The 19,498-nt window shown below is 39.1% G+C and overlaps 1 protein-coding gene across 3 annotated transcripts in view; it reads right to left on the bottom strand.

Annotated features, from left to right (window-relative positions):
• The window catches only part of LOC136690753 (myosin-16), a 73,749-nt gene that overhangs the window by 26,834 nt on the left and 27,417 nt on the right, over positions 1 to 19,498 (bottom strand). For all 3 annotated transcript variants that reach the window (XM_066662715.1, XM_066662714.1, XM_066662713.1), the window contains 4 exons: positions 14,070 to 14,174; positions 11,426 to 11,512; positions 10,474 to 10,619; positions 6,328 to 6,418 (listed from right to left, as the gene is read on the bottom strand). In XM_066662715.1, the coding sequence (XP_066518812.1) occupies positions 6,328 to 6,418; positions 10,474 to 10,619; positions 11,426 to 11,512; positions 14,070 to 14,174 (429 nt within the window). The remainder of the gene's footprint in view (positions 1 to 6,327; positions 6,419 to 10,473; positions 10,620 to 11,425; positions 11,513 to 14,069; positions 14,175 to 19,498) is intronic.

Genomic DNA, 19,498 nt, shown 5'->3' with positions numbered 1-19,498 from the left:
ATTCTGGTAAGGAAACTATGCTCTGTCCTCAGGATAAATGTTTGGCTTACTCCAAATCAAAACCCATTTATCAGCTCTGCCAAAAGCAGCAAGAGTGTATTGTCTCTAAAAGTGTTTTGAATGGTGTGCTATATAAAGGCAGCAATGCTGTGGTGAAGAATTGGTCCTGATTTTAGTCCTGCATGCCGGTGGCTTTTAACCCAGGTGGCAATTTAGGGAAAGAATTTGTTTGCCCATTGTCATTATGTACACCACAACCCAGAGCCAATATCTCATAGATCATCATATTAAATAGCCATTGTTATATTGACTGTACTGACTTTGCTGTAAAAAAATGACTATGAACATGTCCTAAAATATTTAGTAGATTTTTTTACTTTTGCCTAAGTGTCTTCTCTTGACTAAAATCTCTTTTCAGCTCTTCAGTTCTTATTCAAGGGAAAATAAAAGTTTTTCTATTCATTTTATTTCCATGGTAATTGTATCCAGTTGTAAGATAAGGTCGCTAGTCTGAGTGGCAGCATAAACACACAGTTGTTCTACCACAGAGGAAGCGCAACCAGAAGAAACATGCTGCTGTTCTTGTGAAAATATCGCAAAGTAAATACACAGGGTCAAATCCTTAAGGCTTCTGGCCCAGTTCTGTCCACATAAAGCCAAACCCACATGGCAGAGATTGTACTTTCTGCATCATTCACCTCCATTTATTGCGCTGATCTTTGTTAAAATGTTTAGTTATATCTCTTATTTTTCACTTGGGACCAGTTATGTTGGCTATGAATAAGTTAATACTGACTTGAATCATATAGATTGAGTTAAACATACAGTTAAAGGAACACTAAGTAACATTTTCTCCTTAAAATTACAGCTTCAAAATCATTGTGATGCTTTACTGGCCTGTAATAGTGAGAATAGAGCCTCTGTTGTTGCAACTCCAGGCTCATTACTACAGAAACTGCATTATGTAATTCTGGAGGATGGTAGGAAACCACCCCAAGTTTAGGATAGTGCTGTAAAAGTTAATTACACGTTGCAACAGGACGGGGAGCCCAGAAGCATAAATAGCAAATATACATAGTGCCCTTTTAAATAAAGTTAACATATGCATAGTCTGGGAAATATGGATATATCTATTGAAACATTCACTCAAAATGTAAAGTTTACCTTCAACCACATCTTGGTATTATAACTAGCCAATTGTTGAGCATATCCTTCTGTTTTGCATGCCCCCCACTGATGAGATGCAAATCCATCAATTCATTTATTAATTACTGAATTAATTAATTCAAAAGGCATAGCCCTAATCAGTGTCACAGAACGTCCAGAGCCTACCCAGTATCACTGGGCACAAAGCAAGAATACACACTGCACATTGGAAGACAACAAACATTGACACAGTCACTGACACATTCACATCTATGGAAATCCACCTACAAATGTGTTTTTGGATTGTGGGAGGAAACCCATGAAGACACTAGGAGAACACATGAAATTCTGCACAGACAGTGATCGAAGGCAAGGATTGAACCCAGGACCTCAGGATCCCAGGAACCTGGAGCTGTGTGATAAAACTTTGATATTACTCTAAGCCCTCAGTGTGTGAAATACTGAGTGTCAGTGTGTGCTGAGCTACTAGCAAGCAATGAGGGGTGAAAAGAATTGCTGAAACACTTCCCACCTGTATACAAAAACTACTGTAAGGACACAAAGAAACAAGAAACAGTTTAAAAACACATTTCCAAATAACGATTCACATGCTCACCTACCAATCCAAGAACTCAATATTTGTAGAAAATGAAATGTAATTTAAGTGGATTAAGTCCCCTTGGTGGGACACAAAGGTGAAAACTGCATTTTATTTCTGCTCTGAAAAGTATTTTAACAATGGATATAAGATATATACAATAAACCTTATGTGCATTTGAGATGCGCTTCCTGAGTGAATGTTGCCCCTTGATTAAAATTTATGATAGTACGGGTAGGAATTACTTTTCTCTGTTATGTCTTGAGGCACAGTGGTATCTCCGGTAGTATCTTGTTGTGTCTTTGCAGGAAGTATCTCTGACAAGCTATTATAGCTGGAGGAGTTTCGACAGCATGCATCCTGACAACTTCAGCATTGTGATTAATGTCAATTAGAAAGGGTTGTGCATGCACACGAATAAGCATATAAACCTGTATATAAACCTAGAAGCTAGTCATTTGGACAACCACAAAAGGTCCTCAACAATATGTATGTGAATGGGCAAGAGTCAGAATAGGTTTGGATTGACTAGATTCAAGGCAAGAAGAAAAATTGCAACACAGACTGTATAAAATATTCACACCAATAAAGAAAAAAAAAGTCAATTAGAGCAGATACTCACATGCCAACGCAGGACCTCAGCAGAGAGCACAGCCATGGCCAAACAGCAGTCAAACAGAGTCAAACTAACACTCACAGAAACACTCACACACACACACAGCTCTTTGCTTCAGCCACAAGGAACTCCACACCCCCTTGTTACGCTTCTCAGCAAAGCAGCTCATTGAACACAACTGTAGCACAAGCAGACCATTTCTCAACACTGATTGCAGGTACGTATCTAAAGCTACTCCATGTTAGAGCTCAATATTACGCCACCACAGTTTGAATGAAAGGCCTGTAATTAATCAGTTGTTTAGAATTCCCTTGTCTCGGTCAGCATAATTACACATTCTTATGGTTTTAACATCTCAGCAGTTTCACCGCTCGTAACCATCATCGTGGCTCATAAATTGAGAGCATATGTAGGACTGGCCAATGGATCCAAGGGATATTCAATAGTGTAGGCAGTAGCACATTCAGAACTGAAGGAAAACAAGGGCGAAAACCATCAGATTACAAACACATTTGGCAGCGAGACAACTCAGACCTGAGCCTGCATCCAACATCTCTCATTCACACAGCCCCATCCATCTTCATTTACTCTGACCTAAGTGTACCTCACGGCCCCTCAACAAAAACCTTAGTCTGACTTTCTTTGTACTCATAACCATCAAGTAAATGCCTGCATGTGGTGCACAGAACCGGGGCTCTGTGCACAAGCTGTAACTTTTACAGCCTGATGACAGACAAATGTTTCCCTAGTCAGAATAAGAGGAATAAGAGGAAATTGGACATATATTAATGTTTTCTACACAAATTGTACGAACACGTAGGCTTTCAAATCTCTAGTGAGGCAATGGACATTAAATTTCCAGCCACAGACAAACAGCGATTAATATAAAAACATCAAAAACATGTATTGATTGCACATGTAGTTAAAGGAACATTAGATAAGACATGAGTTGCCCCTAGTGTAATTCATTTTTACAGCACATTTTTGAAATCAATGGGGATGTCGAGTTGGGGACGGTTTCCTACACTTCTCTAAAATTTATATAGTGCAGTTTCTGCACAGAGTTTTCATTATTACATGTCGGTGAAACAAACATCACAAAGATTTTAAAGCTGTAGTTTTAAGGCAAAAGTATTACATAGTCTTCCTTTTAGTCCTAAAACTTCGGAAACTTTAATTAAAGATGGTTTAAAGCAGGTTACATCTGTTGTTTGTTAGCTAACTCTTACACTGACCATGAGAGAAATCTAAACTTGAAGTAAATGTAAGCTTACATAATAAAATAAGGACAGAAGCATATCGCTATTGAAAGTTCATTGGTCGGAGTATTCTGAGACTCTTAAAAGGTTATTCATGAGATGAATCAGATACCAAACTCTCTTAGTCATTCATCAACATGGCAAGATTAAACCAATCTGTGAATGCCTTTGAAGGACATGAATGGCAAAGGTGTTGACCTTTATAAATCAGGTAACAACAAAAAAGCACTGCAGCCAGTCTTAAATCCACAGTAGTTTAAAACAACCAGAGCTGTAGTGAAACTGCCTGAAAGAAAATACAAAGAAAATCTGGCTGTAGATCTGCAGAAACTGGTCAAATTTAAGGGTAAGAAAGTCTAATTTGCACAATAATTGTTGCTTTTTTAAATTATTTTTTATAATTTACTACAAATTTGATATTTTCTGTCTAGGATTGAACTAGTTAAGAACACTAGTTTTAAGGAGGAACAGCCATGATGATTCACTGATGATTAAGGAGCTGCAATGATGCTTTGAATTTTCTCAATCCAAATATTGTATAGTCAGTAAGCTGGATATGAATCAACACAATTCTTGATGAAAGAAGTAAACTGAAAGACAGCAATGTGATGTGCAACTGTCTGACACATTTGAATAGTGTAGATTCAAAGCACCCTTATACTGTGTTAAATTGAAAACACAGGTAACCCAGTACTTTGTAAAGAGTGCTTATAATACAGCTCTATCAAATGCCAGCTTGATTTTAGCGTGGTGTCAGTGAATGTTTTACCAGGGATACTCGCTCAGCTCAGAGTCTGGTCAGAATATATCTCAATGACATCTCAAACAAAAAGGGCTCCACCAGAACAAGTCTGATCAGTTGATGCAGAGCAATAACAAGGCGGTGGGGCTCCTGTCAAACCAGCTTAGCTTTTCTGCCTTCCATGTCCACCTAAGCTGTGATTAATTGAGAGTGGTCCATAAAGCTGGCATTGTGTAATAGAGATAATGCCTCAACTAAATGTGAAAACACATCCACATTTGCTGACACTGGGATCCCATTACAGCTGCATTCTCACAGACAAAGAGCCTCTATGTTCTCCATGCCACCTTAAAGATAAGGCATCTGGGTCTACAGAGATCCAGGGAGGTACTGTATTAAAATCTGTTACACACAATTTGTATCATACAGACTCTCTATGAATCTGTGTGTTGTGTGTCTTGTTGAATCCTTTATTACAACTCAAAGTTCAGAAGTAATGGGAAATCCAGTATGTATTGGTGAGGATTGGAGAATATATGACCTTAAAGTTGTTGTATATAAGAATAAAATTCTCAGAAAAAGCTGGAATAATTAAGTCAATAAAGTCAGGATTACTAAAAGAATAAAGTTCCAACAATAAAGCCAGAATAATTTTGAGAATAAAGTGTAAATATTTCACTGCCAGTATAATGGGGCTGACACAACCATTAAAACAAAAACATTTTTTCTTCTTTCAATGGAGAGGCCGTAAAACTGAGCCTAATGGACCAGTGTTTTATATACTGTAATCTTCATATGTCTGTCCCTAATGCCACACTTTGTGTTCGAACCATTTCTAGAAATAAACATTTAAAAAACAAACAAACAAAAAAACCTATTTTACTCCTCCAGTGATTTAATCAATGCTTTACCTTGTTAACATGTCTGTATTTTATACTTGAAGATGTGTCACGAGTGAAAAAATATAATGACTGAGAATTTCTGCTTCCAAACGGCTATGTTCCAAATGTGCAAATTCACATAACCTGAGTTTCTTGCATCATTCATTCATTCATTCATTCATTCATTATCTGTAACCGCTTATCCAGTTCAGGGTCACAGTCCGTCCAGAGCCTACCCAGATTCAATGACCGCAAGGCAGGAACACACCCTGGAGGGTGTGCCAGTCCTTCACAGGGTGACACACACTGACACATTCACTCAAACACTCACACCTACGGACACTTTCCACCTACCAATGTGTGTTTTTGGGCCGTGAGAGGAAACCGGAGCACCCGGAGGAAACCCATGCAAACATGGGGAGACAAGTTTTTAGGTGTTTCATCCATGATCAGGGGGGAATTTAACTAACGAATTAAGCAGAAAGTTTGAAACACTGAGTACGCCCCTTTAAAACACTCAAAAAAAAATAAAAAACATCACTCCAGTACCTTGTAAGGTCTTAATCAGGGCATGTTTGTAATTTATCTTATCTGTGGAATTGGCAGCTGATCCTGTAACTGCTGTTCTTATTCAAGCTCCATTAAAGCATGTCAAAATCAAAAAGAAAACACATGAACACATGGGTCTGTTTGTTATACAAGATTTAAAAAAAGAAAGTGTGTCACACCTTCACAGCACACAGTGTGAGAGACAGAGGTTAAACTAACAAAGGCTTTTATTGCTTTTACATACCTGAGGCATGATCCACTACTTTTCTTGTTGGTGAATATATATCTTGTACCTGTCTTCCGTCAAGGTCTTCCGTATCCAGAAGGTGGCTGGAGGAGCCCCTCGGAGCATATCTCACATTCCAATATGGGGTTTTACATTAGAGAGATCATTATCGCCTCCCATGTTCTTGGGGATGTTTTTGCCATCTTGGAGGAGGCTCACAAATCAGGGTTCAGGACCCTAGTTGTGTTGAAAGACAGGAATGCCCCCCCCCCCCACCCTTCCCCTCGCACTCAACTCCCACAGGCCTCACCTGCAATTCTTTATTCTTCTTCTGCAGTCCCGCACTCAGAGCCTCTTCAGCCTCCAGCCGGCTGCTGGTGGCACTAATCTCCACATCTTTCCTGACAGAAAGAAAGAAAGGGAGGGAGGGAGAGGGAGAGAAAGAGAAAGAGAGAGATGTGACCAGGGCTAAATTAGCAGATGTATTTCATATGGTTTGAATGCTATGTCTGCGAAAGGGATCCCCAAGATTATTAAAATGTCAGTCAGATGTTGCATGTCAACGCAAACAGATTTATTCAAGCTCAAATTTTCTCAAGCTCCTGTTAACTGGTGACATAGAGGCGTCCGAACATCTCATACTACTCCTACTTTTGAAAACAGCTCTGGAATATATATTTCAGTCTTATATCTCAATCCTTGTAAGGAATTTTGGACATATACTAATAGTAACACTTCAGGTTTCTATTAGCTAGAAAGTAGCTTTATTAAGGGGAATACGGTGCGTGTTACCTTGTCAGTCAGCAACAGTGAATGTAAGTCCATATTCAAAACCAGAAACAATATAATACATAAATAATACTGTACACGAAAAATAGGTGTGTTTAGGTTCAGACGACTTAAAGATGGTGATTTTGATGTTAATGTCACAAATGTAGTATATATATATATATATATATATATATATATATATATATGTGTGTGTGTGTGTGTGTGTTGGATTTTTTTTTTTTAATAAATGACAATTAACAATTATCCTTTTTATTATTATGCGACAATTACCATAAAATGACAAAGGAGTGGGAAAATGTTTGAATTTTCAAATACAATTATACGTTACAAAGCTGCTTTCAAATATATTTGTACACCTAATACAACATTTGAAATGAGTTCAAGATGGCACAGTGGTACTGCAGGTAGGGTTGCTGCTAAACAGCTCCAGGATCTCAGGGTCTTGGGTTCAAACCCAGCCTCAGGTCACTTTATGTGAGGATTTCGGTGTTATATTTCCCATTTCTGCCCGAGTTTCCTCCGGGTGCTCCAGTCCAAAAACACATGACATAGAGGTGGATAGACCATGCAAAGTGTCGTGACTTTGTGATGCCCTGGACTGGTTCCCATCCAGAGTTTGTTCCTGACTTGCGTCCAGTGATTCCAGGTTGGATCCTGTTGCACAGTAGTGACGCTGAACGCTGAGTTACATAGATGGTAAAATATGGATGCTTCCATGAAAGCTATTGTTTGTTAGTAACCAATTAGCAAGCTAATGCTTTTTGTCTTCCAAATTCAGTCATTGCCAAATTCCACCCATTAGCAAGCTAAAACTCCCCTATTCACATCATGCTGCCACACTTAGCACTGAAGCCAACACTACACAACACTACTACAGTTCAGCATTCTTACAGGAGAGAGCTAACCACCCAGATCTGTTATGTCAACTAACAGACACACTTATTGGCTTGCGTATAGCTGTTAGGGTAGAAATAGGGACAACCTACCATCCAGAAAGAGTGAGGACAGTTGTGTTTTCTTGAAAATGATCTCCCAATGAAGGGCCAAATGAGTGATCTTTGTTATTTTAATTTTCTCAAATCACTGAACGTTATTATCACTTTTACAGATTTAGCTAATTTAAATTTAAGGGTGTATATGGACTTCTAAAGAAATCCTATCTAGAATTAGAGAAAGTTGCTTCAGTACTTCTCTGGCCACAGACTTGTTGATTTGATGTTAATGACATAGACACATTTCAAGAACCCTATGCTGATTTTCTGTGAAGGAATTCTCAATTGTTGGCTGTTTTGATTGTTTTCTTTCCAAGTCAGATGTCAAAAAGCAATGAGGTAATGAGTAATATAGAGTAATGAGTTCTAGCTGCATGTAGCATAAAAACATGGCTTAGAACAAAAAGGTTTCATAAATATACCAGAAAAGTTACATTGTGCAAAATGTAAATCATTTATACCCAATATAATTTGAATATAGTAAAAATATCATTTTATATGCTAATATATTATTATTATTATTATTATTATTATCATCATCATTTTTATATATGCCCATTTTGAATTTCCTGCCAGGAACACGTTCCAAAGAAGTTGGCATCATTTTCTAATGTAGACACCTGTTATAATTACTGAACTCTATATTAAAGAGCTATATTAAGCTGCATTAAATGTAAAAAAGACATTGAACACAGTACCTGACCTCACCAAGTTTAACAAACTCTTGCTGAAATATCCTAGTGTATCTAGAGTAAAGCAAAAGAGGAGTGCAATCTCCCTCACTTCATGAAGAAATATTGGATATCCACTGTCATTTTGTTTATTGCCCATTAAATGAGAAATCCATATCAAAGTCTCTTTTTTTCTTACTTATGTCAGTGGTGTGCTTGAGGGAGTTTTATTTGTTCTGGGGATCTTCTGCTTATTGAATGATTCTGTGGGTCCTATATGATAAACGCAGACTAACAAGTCTGAACATCCCTAAGAACCTGTAGGGCTTTAACTCATCAAAGCTAAGATAACACTGCTCCAAGTACATATCAGGTTATAGCCGTCACAAAGCACCCAAACATCTGTTTTTTTTTTTGTAGAACCAGGACATCTACATCCTCCATCTGTTTACACACAAAAACCTTCTCTGCACTACCTTCTCTAAACCTTGCAGATTCTTAAGGCCACTCTTCCGGACTTTAAAAAAACTTACATAGATCTACACGTGCTGTGATTATTAAAGGGAACGTCTATGATGGTGGGAAATACTGTTGGTGTATGTGGCTGAAGTTTAACTTGTCTGTCTATAATGTTTTATTCACTATTTGAATAACCACAGAAACTCATTTGTTACTTGAGTTGTTAAGGTCATTATTACTCACCTGTGATGCAAGAATAGTGTTTCCTCATCTCTATTCGTGATTTTCAACGTTTGGAAGGCTCTATGCTGTCTAAAAACATCCAAAATGCTGTTTTTCTGCCATGAGCAGAGAGAGAGGAAGCCTAGCATAGACACTTTGTTTTTTTACCCATTTACAGATACTGGGGCTTCATAAACATATTAGACCCACATCAAGCATGCAATTAGATTGGAGAGCTACCAAATGCTGAGGAAACATGTTCAAAATTTGATAAAAAATGTTCTGATTAAAATTGTGAACATCACCTTTAACAAATTACATTATGCTTAGTTTACTTTTTAGTTTTAAGTTCTGTGATGACAATATAGAGACACTCTGGTCTGCTCCAGAGTGGCACAGCATTGGCCCTATCATCTGAAGATTCTGTGTTTGACCGCGATGATGCCTCAGCCATCTGAGGCTGGGAGTTTTCTACAGCTAAATCGGCCTTGCTTTCTGGATGTGTAGGATGGCCTGCCTCTTTATACTTACAGTGCTAATGTGGCAGATCCTGGCATTTAGCGTTTCTTCTCTGTCACATTGGTTTAATGGCATTGCATTAATAACAGCTTGCAAATAAGCATGTCTTGGAAGAAGCATATGTTGCAAACACCAGTCCCCCTAGCCTCCTAGTAAAGACCCCAGGTAAAGTTTGAGTGAATGTGTGAACGGAGCTGCTAATGTCCCAGAGTTTCTATGTCTAAAGCACGCAGCACATTTCCTACTCTGAGAAAACCTCACACAGTGCACTGCATGTGTGCAAGGACTCAGCAAAATTTCCAAACTTGATATTCCAGAGTTTCTCTGGAGTTTATCCTGTGTTTAAATATGAAAATTGCTTTACAATTACCCCTTGTAAAGATGTAGTGAAGGGAAATGTACTTTTGAAAACCTACAAGGGCTGGATGTATAAGGGACTCTTTAAGTAATGGCTGTTAACATTTTGTATGTGTTAGTGTTTTAATGCAATTTATATGCAAAGAATAAGGCCTATAAGCTATTTCTGTTCATAAATATATGTGTCTGAAGCCAGTTCCAGTTTTACCGTGATGACTTTATTAAATACAGCTCAACTAAAAAAAATAGACCTATAAAATATTTAACATATAATTATTAGGGCATCCAAATGATTATTGGTTGTTTATTGCCATGGTGAACATCCACAGTGTAATCTGTCATGGGACTCAAGTGAAGCTAGGCAAACTTCCTTCTGAAGCCTTTGGTGTGTAAGGTACACATGCTGATGTCATGCTGTGAGAAAGAGGCTGTTCAGTGACTCACTTCTTTATGAGCTCCTCCAGGCTGGCCCTCATCTTGCCCAGTTCACTGAGGTTCTCCATGGTGTTCTTACTGTCCCCCTCCAGCCTCTTCCTGTTCCTCTCCAGCTCAGACCGCTGCTTCCTCTCCTGCTCCAGCTGATACTCCAACTGAGACCCACCGCATTAACGCACATCAAAACTGAGAACTCAGAATGTTTTACAGAACTCCTGCAGATGTTTACATCCCTCTTCACTCACAATAATGCAAAATACAAGCTGTGTGGCTGGGAAGAATGACACAATTGTTTTGCTATCATTAGCAGCGAGACATGATATTTCAGACGTTGCCGCGAGAAACCAGTGACTCATTCACTCATTACCGCATCCCCACAACCGGACTGCACAGAAGGGTCACACATGTTCGCTTTTGAAAGTGGCTAAGCTAAGCATGCGCAATATGGCTGATTTTTCACAATGCAGTTTTACAATTCATGACAGAATGGAAATGAATATCATACAGAAAACAATGGCTTCAGACATGTTCGCAATTCCTGCGGTGTTGCTAATAACTTTGTAATTACAAATTAACCATTCAGAAGTGTGCGGCATCTATATGTGGAAAGTGGAAATTCACTATACAAATGGGAGCAGGGGCAAAAAGGAGTGGGATTGTCAGTTGAAGCACATGCACCAACACAAGCATGCATACCACTGAACTGATTTCTTTGGTAAATTGCATGTTAAGCTTGCTATGGAAAGTCTACACTTTAAACACTCTGAAGATTTTTAAATTTGGTGTACACTTATAAACTGCTTTGTCCAACATTGCTTTCGCTGTTGCTATGGAAAATGCGCTACATTGCAATGCATTCTGGGCAAGTCCTGCTTCTGATGTGAAAATCAGCATTGACTGGGCTCATCTAATTATAATTCTAACATTATTGGCTTAGGACTCATTTAAATGCAGTATTCACCTCCTCCACGTGCACCTGCAGCTTGGCTTTCTCTTTGGTCAGGAGGTTCACCTTCTCCTCTTCACACTGTAAGTCTTCGATGGCTTGCTGGAACGAGAAAGCACAGAGCTTGTGGGTCTGGGGAACAGATACAGGCCGAAATCCTCAGACGTCTTTGATCCACAGCTGGGTTGTGTTCATTTTCCTCAGACCAGAGAGTTTGTCAGAGGAAGTCTGCAGCTTGACGGCTTAATCAGATACAATCCTTCAATGCAAATTCCCGGCTTTATTCAAAACATCTGACCTGAATAAGACCCTTAGAACAAATATCACACCAATGACATTGCACCCTTGACTAGGGCCTTTTTTATAAGTTATAACAAACTTGAAATCTTATTCATATGACTTATTTTTCCCTGTCACGGCTCAAGCAATAAGGGGTCTATCCTTTCACAAGTGTGCTCAATGAGCCGAAAACAGAGCAATAGCACAGTAAAAATAAAAATCTGGCCCACATTACTTTATGGTATAGTTTCAGCTCTTTACAAGGCACCGAAGTGTACCAACATAGGCAGAGCACACTACAGGAATTTATTGAGAACGTATGGCGCAGTGGTTTGGATTTCAAAAGCTTGATAGAGAAAGGCAACTTCAGAAGTCCAGCTTTAAAAGGGGATATATTATGAAAAACAAAAATTCACACTGAGTGCATTAATACATTCATTTGGGAATTATGAGCTCCTACCCACCCACAAAGTGTGAAATAACCCATGGTCTGACTAAATCTGAAAACATGGGATAAAGCGAGCTTACATAGATAGCAGGCACTTCAGAATTTTCCTACCTCCTCAGCTGAGTCTTTCCAAACTCAATGATGGATTCATGTTTATGTTAGAGGACAAAAAAACGGTTAAATAGAGAAAAAGACAAATGAGAATTTAGAAATACATGTAACAATTAAGGGGGGCATGGTGGCACAACAGGTAGTGTCGCTGTCACACTGCTCCAGGTATCTGGGGTTGGGGGTTTGAGTCCTGCTCCGGGTGACTGTCTGTGAGGAGTTTCCTCCGGGTGCTCTGGTTTTCTCCCATGGTGCAAAAACACATGTTGGTAGGTGGATTGGCGACTCAAAATTGTCCATAGGTGTGAGAGAGTGTGTGAAGCCCTGTGAAGGGCTGTCACCCCCTCCAGGGTGTGTTCCCGCCTTGCAGCAAGTGATTCCAGGTAAGCTCTGGACCCACCGTGACCCTGAACTGGATAAGCGGTTACAGACAATGAATGGATGAAATAATAAAAATATGCCTGGGACCTCTTGTATTTTTTTCAGACACCCCTCATAATCAGTGAATTCTGCAACTTAACAATGCCCCCATTGCTGATTTGCTGTTTGATTGAACATACTGTTTGTAAAACATTGTTCCACAGAATGTGACACACTGGAGCAGTTGCACATGGGTCTAAGGTCATTCTGGCACACTCCAGCTCTTCTTTATCACATCAGAAAACACTCTTTCACTTCTCCACTTCCCAGTCTTGAGGGGGATTTATGCCCTACTAGCTGACGGTTAGCAATGGGCAGTTACTTTAGATGTGGGTGCCGCTGCTTCAGAGCCTTCTCTTTCAAGTCATGTTTTAATATAGAAATGAACTGAATTGCTGAGTCCCTCAATATAGTTGAATATACTAATAACAAAGAGTTATTAAACATTATATACCTCCCCCCAAGTTCTGAAACTTTTCGTATAACGTGACGGGTAAACAAGTTGGTATAAATGTATATTTTGAGCTGCTCTGCATTCAAAATGCACTGAAGGCAGTGGTCTGAGGCCTGTGCAGCTCTTCTTCAGACAACAGAACCAGCCGGTCTTCTGTCAAGGGGGAAATGTGCTGTTAAATATTAACAACCTCCAATTCCTCTTCCAGATGCATGCAACACAACAGCTTTTAAACTGTTGGGACATGTAACATCCCACTGGCGTGACCTTGACACTGAAATTTCATTTTAGAGCTAAGAACTGCATGTGTCTCTGCATCCATTCAGAAACCAGGGCACGCAACTTCTGCTCTGTGCTGGATGGTAAAAGTGAAAAAAAAAAACTCCCAGTAAACAATATGTAATAATATTACTGAGACTGAGATGAAAATAATCGTCATATCATGAAAGTGTTCATTTCTGGAACATGTAGGGCCTCTACATTATGGGGTAAATATGTAACTATGAGATGATAGCTATCACAGCTAAAAAAAAAAAAAAAAAACCTGTATTACCTCTAGATTTAGTGTGGTCACTTATCCGGTTATGGGGGTCAGGAACCTACCCGGAATCACTGGGAGCAAGGCAGGAACACACCCAGGAGGGGTGTCAGTTCTTCCTAGGATGACACACACTCACACATTCACACCTTTGAACACATTATGGAGTAGCCAATCCATCTACTAATGTGTATTTTTGGACTGTGGGAGGAAACCTACTCAGAAACAGGAAGAATAAACTCCTCACAGGCAGAGTGTTGCTCTGGAGCTGTATGACAGCGAAAATAATTAAATAACACCCAATAATAACGTTAAATATAATTTTATATTTGACAAAATCACTTTAGAGAATATATAAGATTCTAAAGCCATTCATATTCTTCATTATATACCACTAGGCTTGTACTCCCACCTGGCTGAATTCGACCAAGTGTTCCTTCTCTTTCTGAAATTTCTGCACCAGCACCTCCTTCTGGGAGAGCTCCTCTGAGAGTTTCCTTACAGTACAGTCAGACGACTAGAAAGAGAAAGAACATACAATGTTAATATTAATACAGGTATACACTTCAAATCATCTCTGTCCATACAACATCTCATCTTCAATTAATTAAATTAGGAGAAGGATTAATACATAAGTTTCAAAACACCAGTTAATTTCAGATTTTTACTTTTTAAGATTCAGATATTTACTTTTCTATTGTTAAAAAAACATAAAATGAAGATATGGGATTTTCTTCAGCAAAGATACTCATGAAACTATAAAATGTGATGCTATTAATTATTATACAATTAATAAAAGAATGATAATAATTATTATGTAATATAATTAAATAATATAATTACTGTTTTAAATCAATTAAATGAGAAATATGTAAAAGAGACAGAAAGCATTTAAAATAGGGGTGGGTGATATGGTCCAAAAATAATATCACAATATTTCAGGGTATTTTGGCGATAACAATACTCTTGGTGCTGTGAACAAAACACTGAAAAATACTTTAATTAATTTAAAGAATACATTATTGCAACAAAAATTAAATATGGTAAACTATCAGGTAAACTATGACTACACTAAGTTGCTCAGCTAATGTATACATTTGCAGTGTTTTTATTTCTTGCACATTATTAACAAGCTCATGGATTTTTAATAAATCTGTCAGTGTTAGCTAGATGTACATCTGGCTACATTAACCAAAGCCATCCCAAACCAAAGTCGACTACTCAGAAAATACACACTCTGCAGTTGTAGTTACTGCTTTCTAGACCCAGATAACATTTATCTTCTGAATTTAACAGACAATGTATTTCACATCTATTTTCAGTAGTAGCCTGTTCTTCCTTGGTGCAGCCCAATGTAACATAGATCTCAGTTATTAAGTATGAAGTGACATATTTACACAGAAATGTGTATATTATTTTACTAAAATATCAACCTACACTAAAGAAATTTCATCACATCCATTGATTCGGTCTCAAAATTCAATAAACATTTCTGAAACGGGTTCTAACTATGGAGGTAGGAATGGGCATAAGTATCTCCATTCGGATCTCAAAAGTGAATTCATTGTCTGTAACCGCTTATCCAGTTCAGGGTTGTGGTGGGTCTAGAGCCTATCTGAAATCACTGGGCGCAAGGCGGGAACACACCCTGGAATCCTTCACAAGGCGACACACACATTCACTCACACACATGGACATGTTTTGATGGACATGTCGCCAATCCACCTACCAACGTGTGGTTTTGGACCATGGGATGAAATCACACCAAACTCCTCAGACTGTCACCAGGAGTGGGACTCAAACCCCCAACCCCAGATCCCTGGAGCTATGTGACAGCAACACTACCTGTTGCGCCACCATGCCACCATGTCAAACGTTGTTCATAGTAAAGAGAAATCACATACAAATATATGTAAATAAAGGTCAGCCTTGTGGTTTCTGACATAAATTTCTGTCACACTGAATGCTGTCAAACAGCCATGGCCAGTCTGCTGCTAGGTTGTGACTGATAGCAGTTCACATTAGCATGTTGTAGCATGAAGGCATTAGCTAGCACTAGTCAGGATGACTTTATCTGTCTCAAATACTCACTGTCATGATAACCCCGATGCACACAGAACACTAAATATGAATATTCAAACGGTGAAATGACTTAAAATGCCCATCCCTAGACCATGAATCTCAGTGCCTACCTGCTTAGGAAAAAAATAGCCAACTCTGCATTGTGAGATTTTTTTACAAGGATTTTTAGGTCTGTTAAATTGCAACATTATCTCTGTTCGCTTGGTTGCTTCCATGGCTACTATAGTGTGTCATACCTGGCAATCCAGGGGTATGAACTGTACTTGGAAAGTGGGTGGGACCACTGGCTGAAACAGTATGGACTTCCTCAAAGAACATCTCTGGCACTGAGATGCTTAGAATGTTTCCTTAATCTCTGATGACAAACCCTGGTTGTTTTATAATTTAGCACAGCAAATATTCATTCCTATTCATTCATTCAGTATCGCGGTGGGTCCAGAGCCTACCCGGAATCAATGGGCACAAGGTGAGAATACACCCAGGAGGGGGCGCCAGTCCTTCACAGGGCAACACACTCACACCTACGGACACTTTTGAGTCACCAATCCACCTACCAACATGTGTTTTTGCACCGTGGGGGGAAACCAATGCGGACACGAGGAGAACACATCAAACTCCTCACAGACACCCACCTAGAGTGGGACCTGAACCCACAAACTCCAGGTCTCGGGATCTGTGTCATTGCAACACTACCTGCTGCGCCACAGCAAATATATTTAAGCTAAATTATGCACCTTTAGCTGTAATATTTAGTTGCTGACCCCTCCGTTTAATTTCCTAAAAAGACTTCATATTTCCCTGAAGCTAATAAAGATAAATTGCTTTAATTCAGCGGCTGTTCTAACAAATTAAGTGATGTTTCTTAGGTAATATATATATATCAGTTTCAGAAATACACCTTGTGGGACATCCAAACAAGGTATAAAAACAAATGTGTGTGTGTGTGGCTGTGTGTGTGTGTGTGTTTAGGTGTGTGAACCTGTGGAGTCTTTGAGTCTTTGAAAAACAGATGTAAACCAGAAGTGCCTGTGAATGGGCGGAGGGGGTTTAAGAATACTTTCATCCCAAAATCACTACCGTCGCTTAACTCCTCTCTGACCTCAAAGCATTTTCCATCTTTTACAGACACAGCTCAGCACGCTGCAGTGTGTAAGCACACAAATATTTGGTAACCATCTGTATTTAAGTCAATTGATTAGAGAAGAGGCAAAAAAAAGAAAGTGATCATAAAGAAAGTGACTACAGCATAAGTGGCAGGCAGTGTAGCCAGCTTTAAATTAAGGGTGTTTTTGCAGGGGCAGTTAAGGTAACAATTTCTTTGTACTAAAACAAATTTATAGAGCTCTTGGAAGTGAATGTAATGCAGGACAGAGTTCGGAGAAGAGGCATAACACTGCCAAGCTGAGGCTAGTGAAATATCTTTTTTTTCTTTTTCTTTAATTTTGAAATGTGAAGAAAAGATTTGCATTTGTAAATCAAATGTAGTGAGTGTGTGAACCAGTACCTCTCAAATGGCTTAAAATATGCCAGAGCAAACATTTATGAGGTTTCAAATGTGACCATGAGAGTTTTTCAATGTGGTGGAAAAATCCACACATTCACCCTCTCTTTTTGCAGTTGTGGATTTTTGACCCTGTTTTGACGGCCAATTGATGGACCAATAGGAAATCTTTCAACTATCAATTCTGATAGGTTAAACAAACCACGCAATCTGATTGGTCCAGCTAAAGCTTTCCTTTTGCTGCCAAAAGATTCACATAAGCAGAAGAGAATTTAATGTATGGGTATTTCCACCTCATCCCACTGTCACGTTTGGAACCTCACAAAAAGTTTGTTTTTTGGCACATTTTAAATCATTTGAGAGGTACTGGTTCACACATTCACAACATTTGATTTACAAATGCAAATTTTTTCTACATATTTAAAAGTTATTTCTATACATTACTAATATTTAAATATTAGTATATATATGAGCATTCCAATACTTTTGTGGATTTGAAATTTACATGTATGTAGTTGGTGAAACGCAGTTACAAATTTCGTTACATCTGTGAGTACTGTTTTACTCATTGCAAGAAAGCAACAGAGAACAGAGGGAACCATAGAGATGTTAAAATAATGTGAGAATCTCATCTGAAGAGAACAATAAACCACTGATGTCACTCATGTCTTTGCTATGGCAACAGGAAGACTACAAAATGTGCCTGCTTAAAGGGTGGAAGAACAGATCCACTCTGCAGGTCTGGTCTTGTGCTCAGTTCACTGTCAGGAACTGTAGGTTTTAGCAAATAGAAATACTCTCAAAGACTCTGAAAGTCGGTGTGTCTGCAATTGGCCTACACTTCACAGTCAATGACTTATTAGCCTCTGCAAGTAACCAGTGTTTAAATGGCTGACAGTACAGCTTTAAATAAGAGGATGACAACACAAATAAATGCACATATGCGAATGAAATGGAATTAACAACAACTAAGTCTTTGCTGAAACTGTGGGTTAAAAAGCACTTGAAAATCTCTTAAGTCTAAAGTCTTAAGTTTAATAGAGGAAAAATACTGGCTGTGCATGTGGAAAGTTACATTTGTTTACATTTGACCAAGCTGCTTTCTGCTCAAGATAACTGCTGCAGATTTCTAGTGAAACATTTAGCTTTTACTAGGATTTACTGCCCTGGCTCCAGAATGTAATAATATTTGGGGGCTCTAAAAATACAGAGGGATATACATATCAACATAAAAAATAAAAATAACAAATGTGATTGTTAAGTTTATGGTTAAAAAGCTACAAATTAAGCAGGTATATTAGCAGGGGTGTCACATTTACATACATTTACTCATTCATTCGTTCAATCGTGCACTCATCTTCTGTAATCACTTCATGCTGTTTAGGATTGCCGGTGGGTCAAGAGCCTACCCAGAATCACACAAGAACACAAGGCATGAACACACCCTGAATGGGGAGCCAGTCCAGCTGATGGGAGCCAGCTGACGATGTATTCTTGGCTCCCATCAAAATTGGTGGAAACACTGGCCAGTACTCTGGAGAGCATTAAGGTTCCAAGAATTCTGAATGGAATCAAGAACCAGATATCTTTTGTTGGACAAGGTCTAAGGCAGAGCACACCAAACCTCTGACAGTGCCTCAAGGCGGGGTTTGAAGCCACAATCCCAAGACCCTGGAGCTGTGTGAGCATCTGTTGTGCCACTATGCTGCTATGTTCATCAAAGTTTACTTGCACTGTGCTACATGTCACCTACAACGACATAAACGCAGCATGATTTGTGTCACATGAAGGTTTGTTGGTGACCTGTTGCCAACGTTTGGTGTAGTAGCTTGGCATTACCTATATTGACATCTGTTTTATATAGGGTGGCACGGTGGCACATTCACACAGCTCCAGGGACCTGGAGGTTGTGGGTACGATACCCGCTCCGGGTGACTGTCTGTGAGGAGTTGGTGTGTTCTCCCCGTGTCCGTGTGGGTTTCCTCCGGGTGCTCCGGTTTCCTCCCACAGTCCAAAAACACACGTTGGTAGGTGTGTGTCTGTGTTGCCCTGTGAAGGACTGGCGCCCCCTCCAGGGTGTATTCCCGCCTTGTGCCCAATGATTCCAGGTACGCTCTGGAACCACCGCGACCCTGAATTGGATAAGCGGTTACAGATAATGAATGAATGAATGAATGCATTTATATATTCAGTACATTAATATCTTGAATTTTATTCATGTATTATTTTGTTTCATTTTCCCAGTCATCAATGCTTTG

The sequence above is a fragment of the Hoplias malabaricus genome, chromosome 3, assembly GCF_029633855.1.
Source record: "Hoplias malabaricus isolate fHopMal1 chromosome 3, fHopMal1.hap1, whole genome shotgun sequence".
NCBI lineage: Eukaryota > Metazoa > Chordata > Actinopteri > Characiformes > Erythrinidae > Hoplias > Hoplias malabaricus.
The sequence above is the reverse complement of the archived record's forward strand: the minus strand, read 5'-3'. Positions and strand labels throughout refer to the sequence as shown.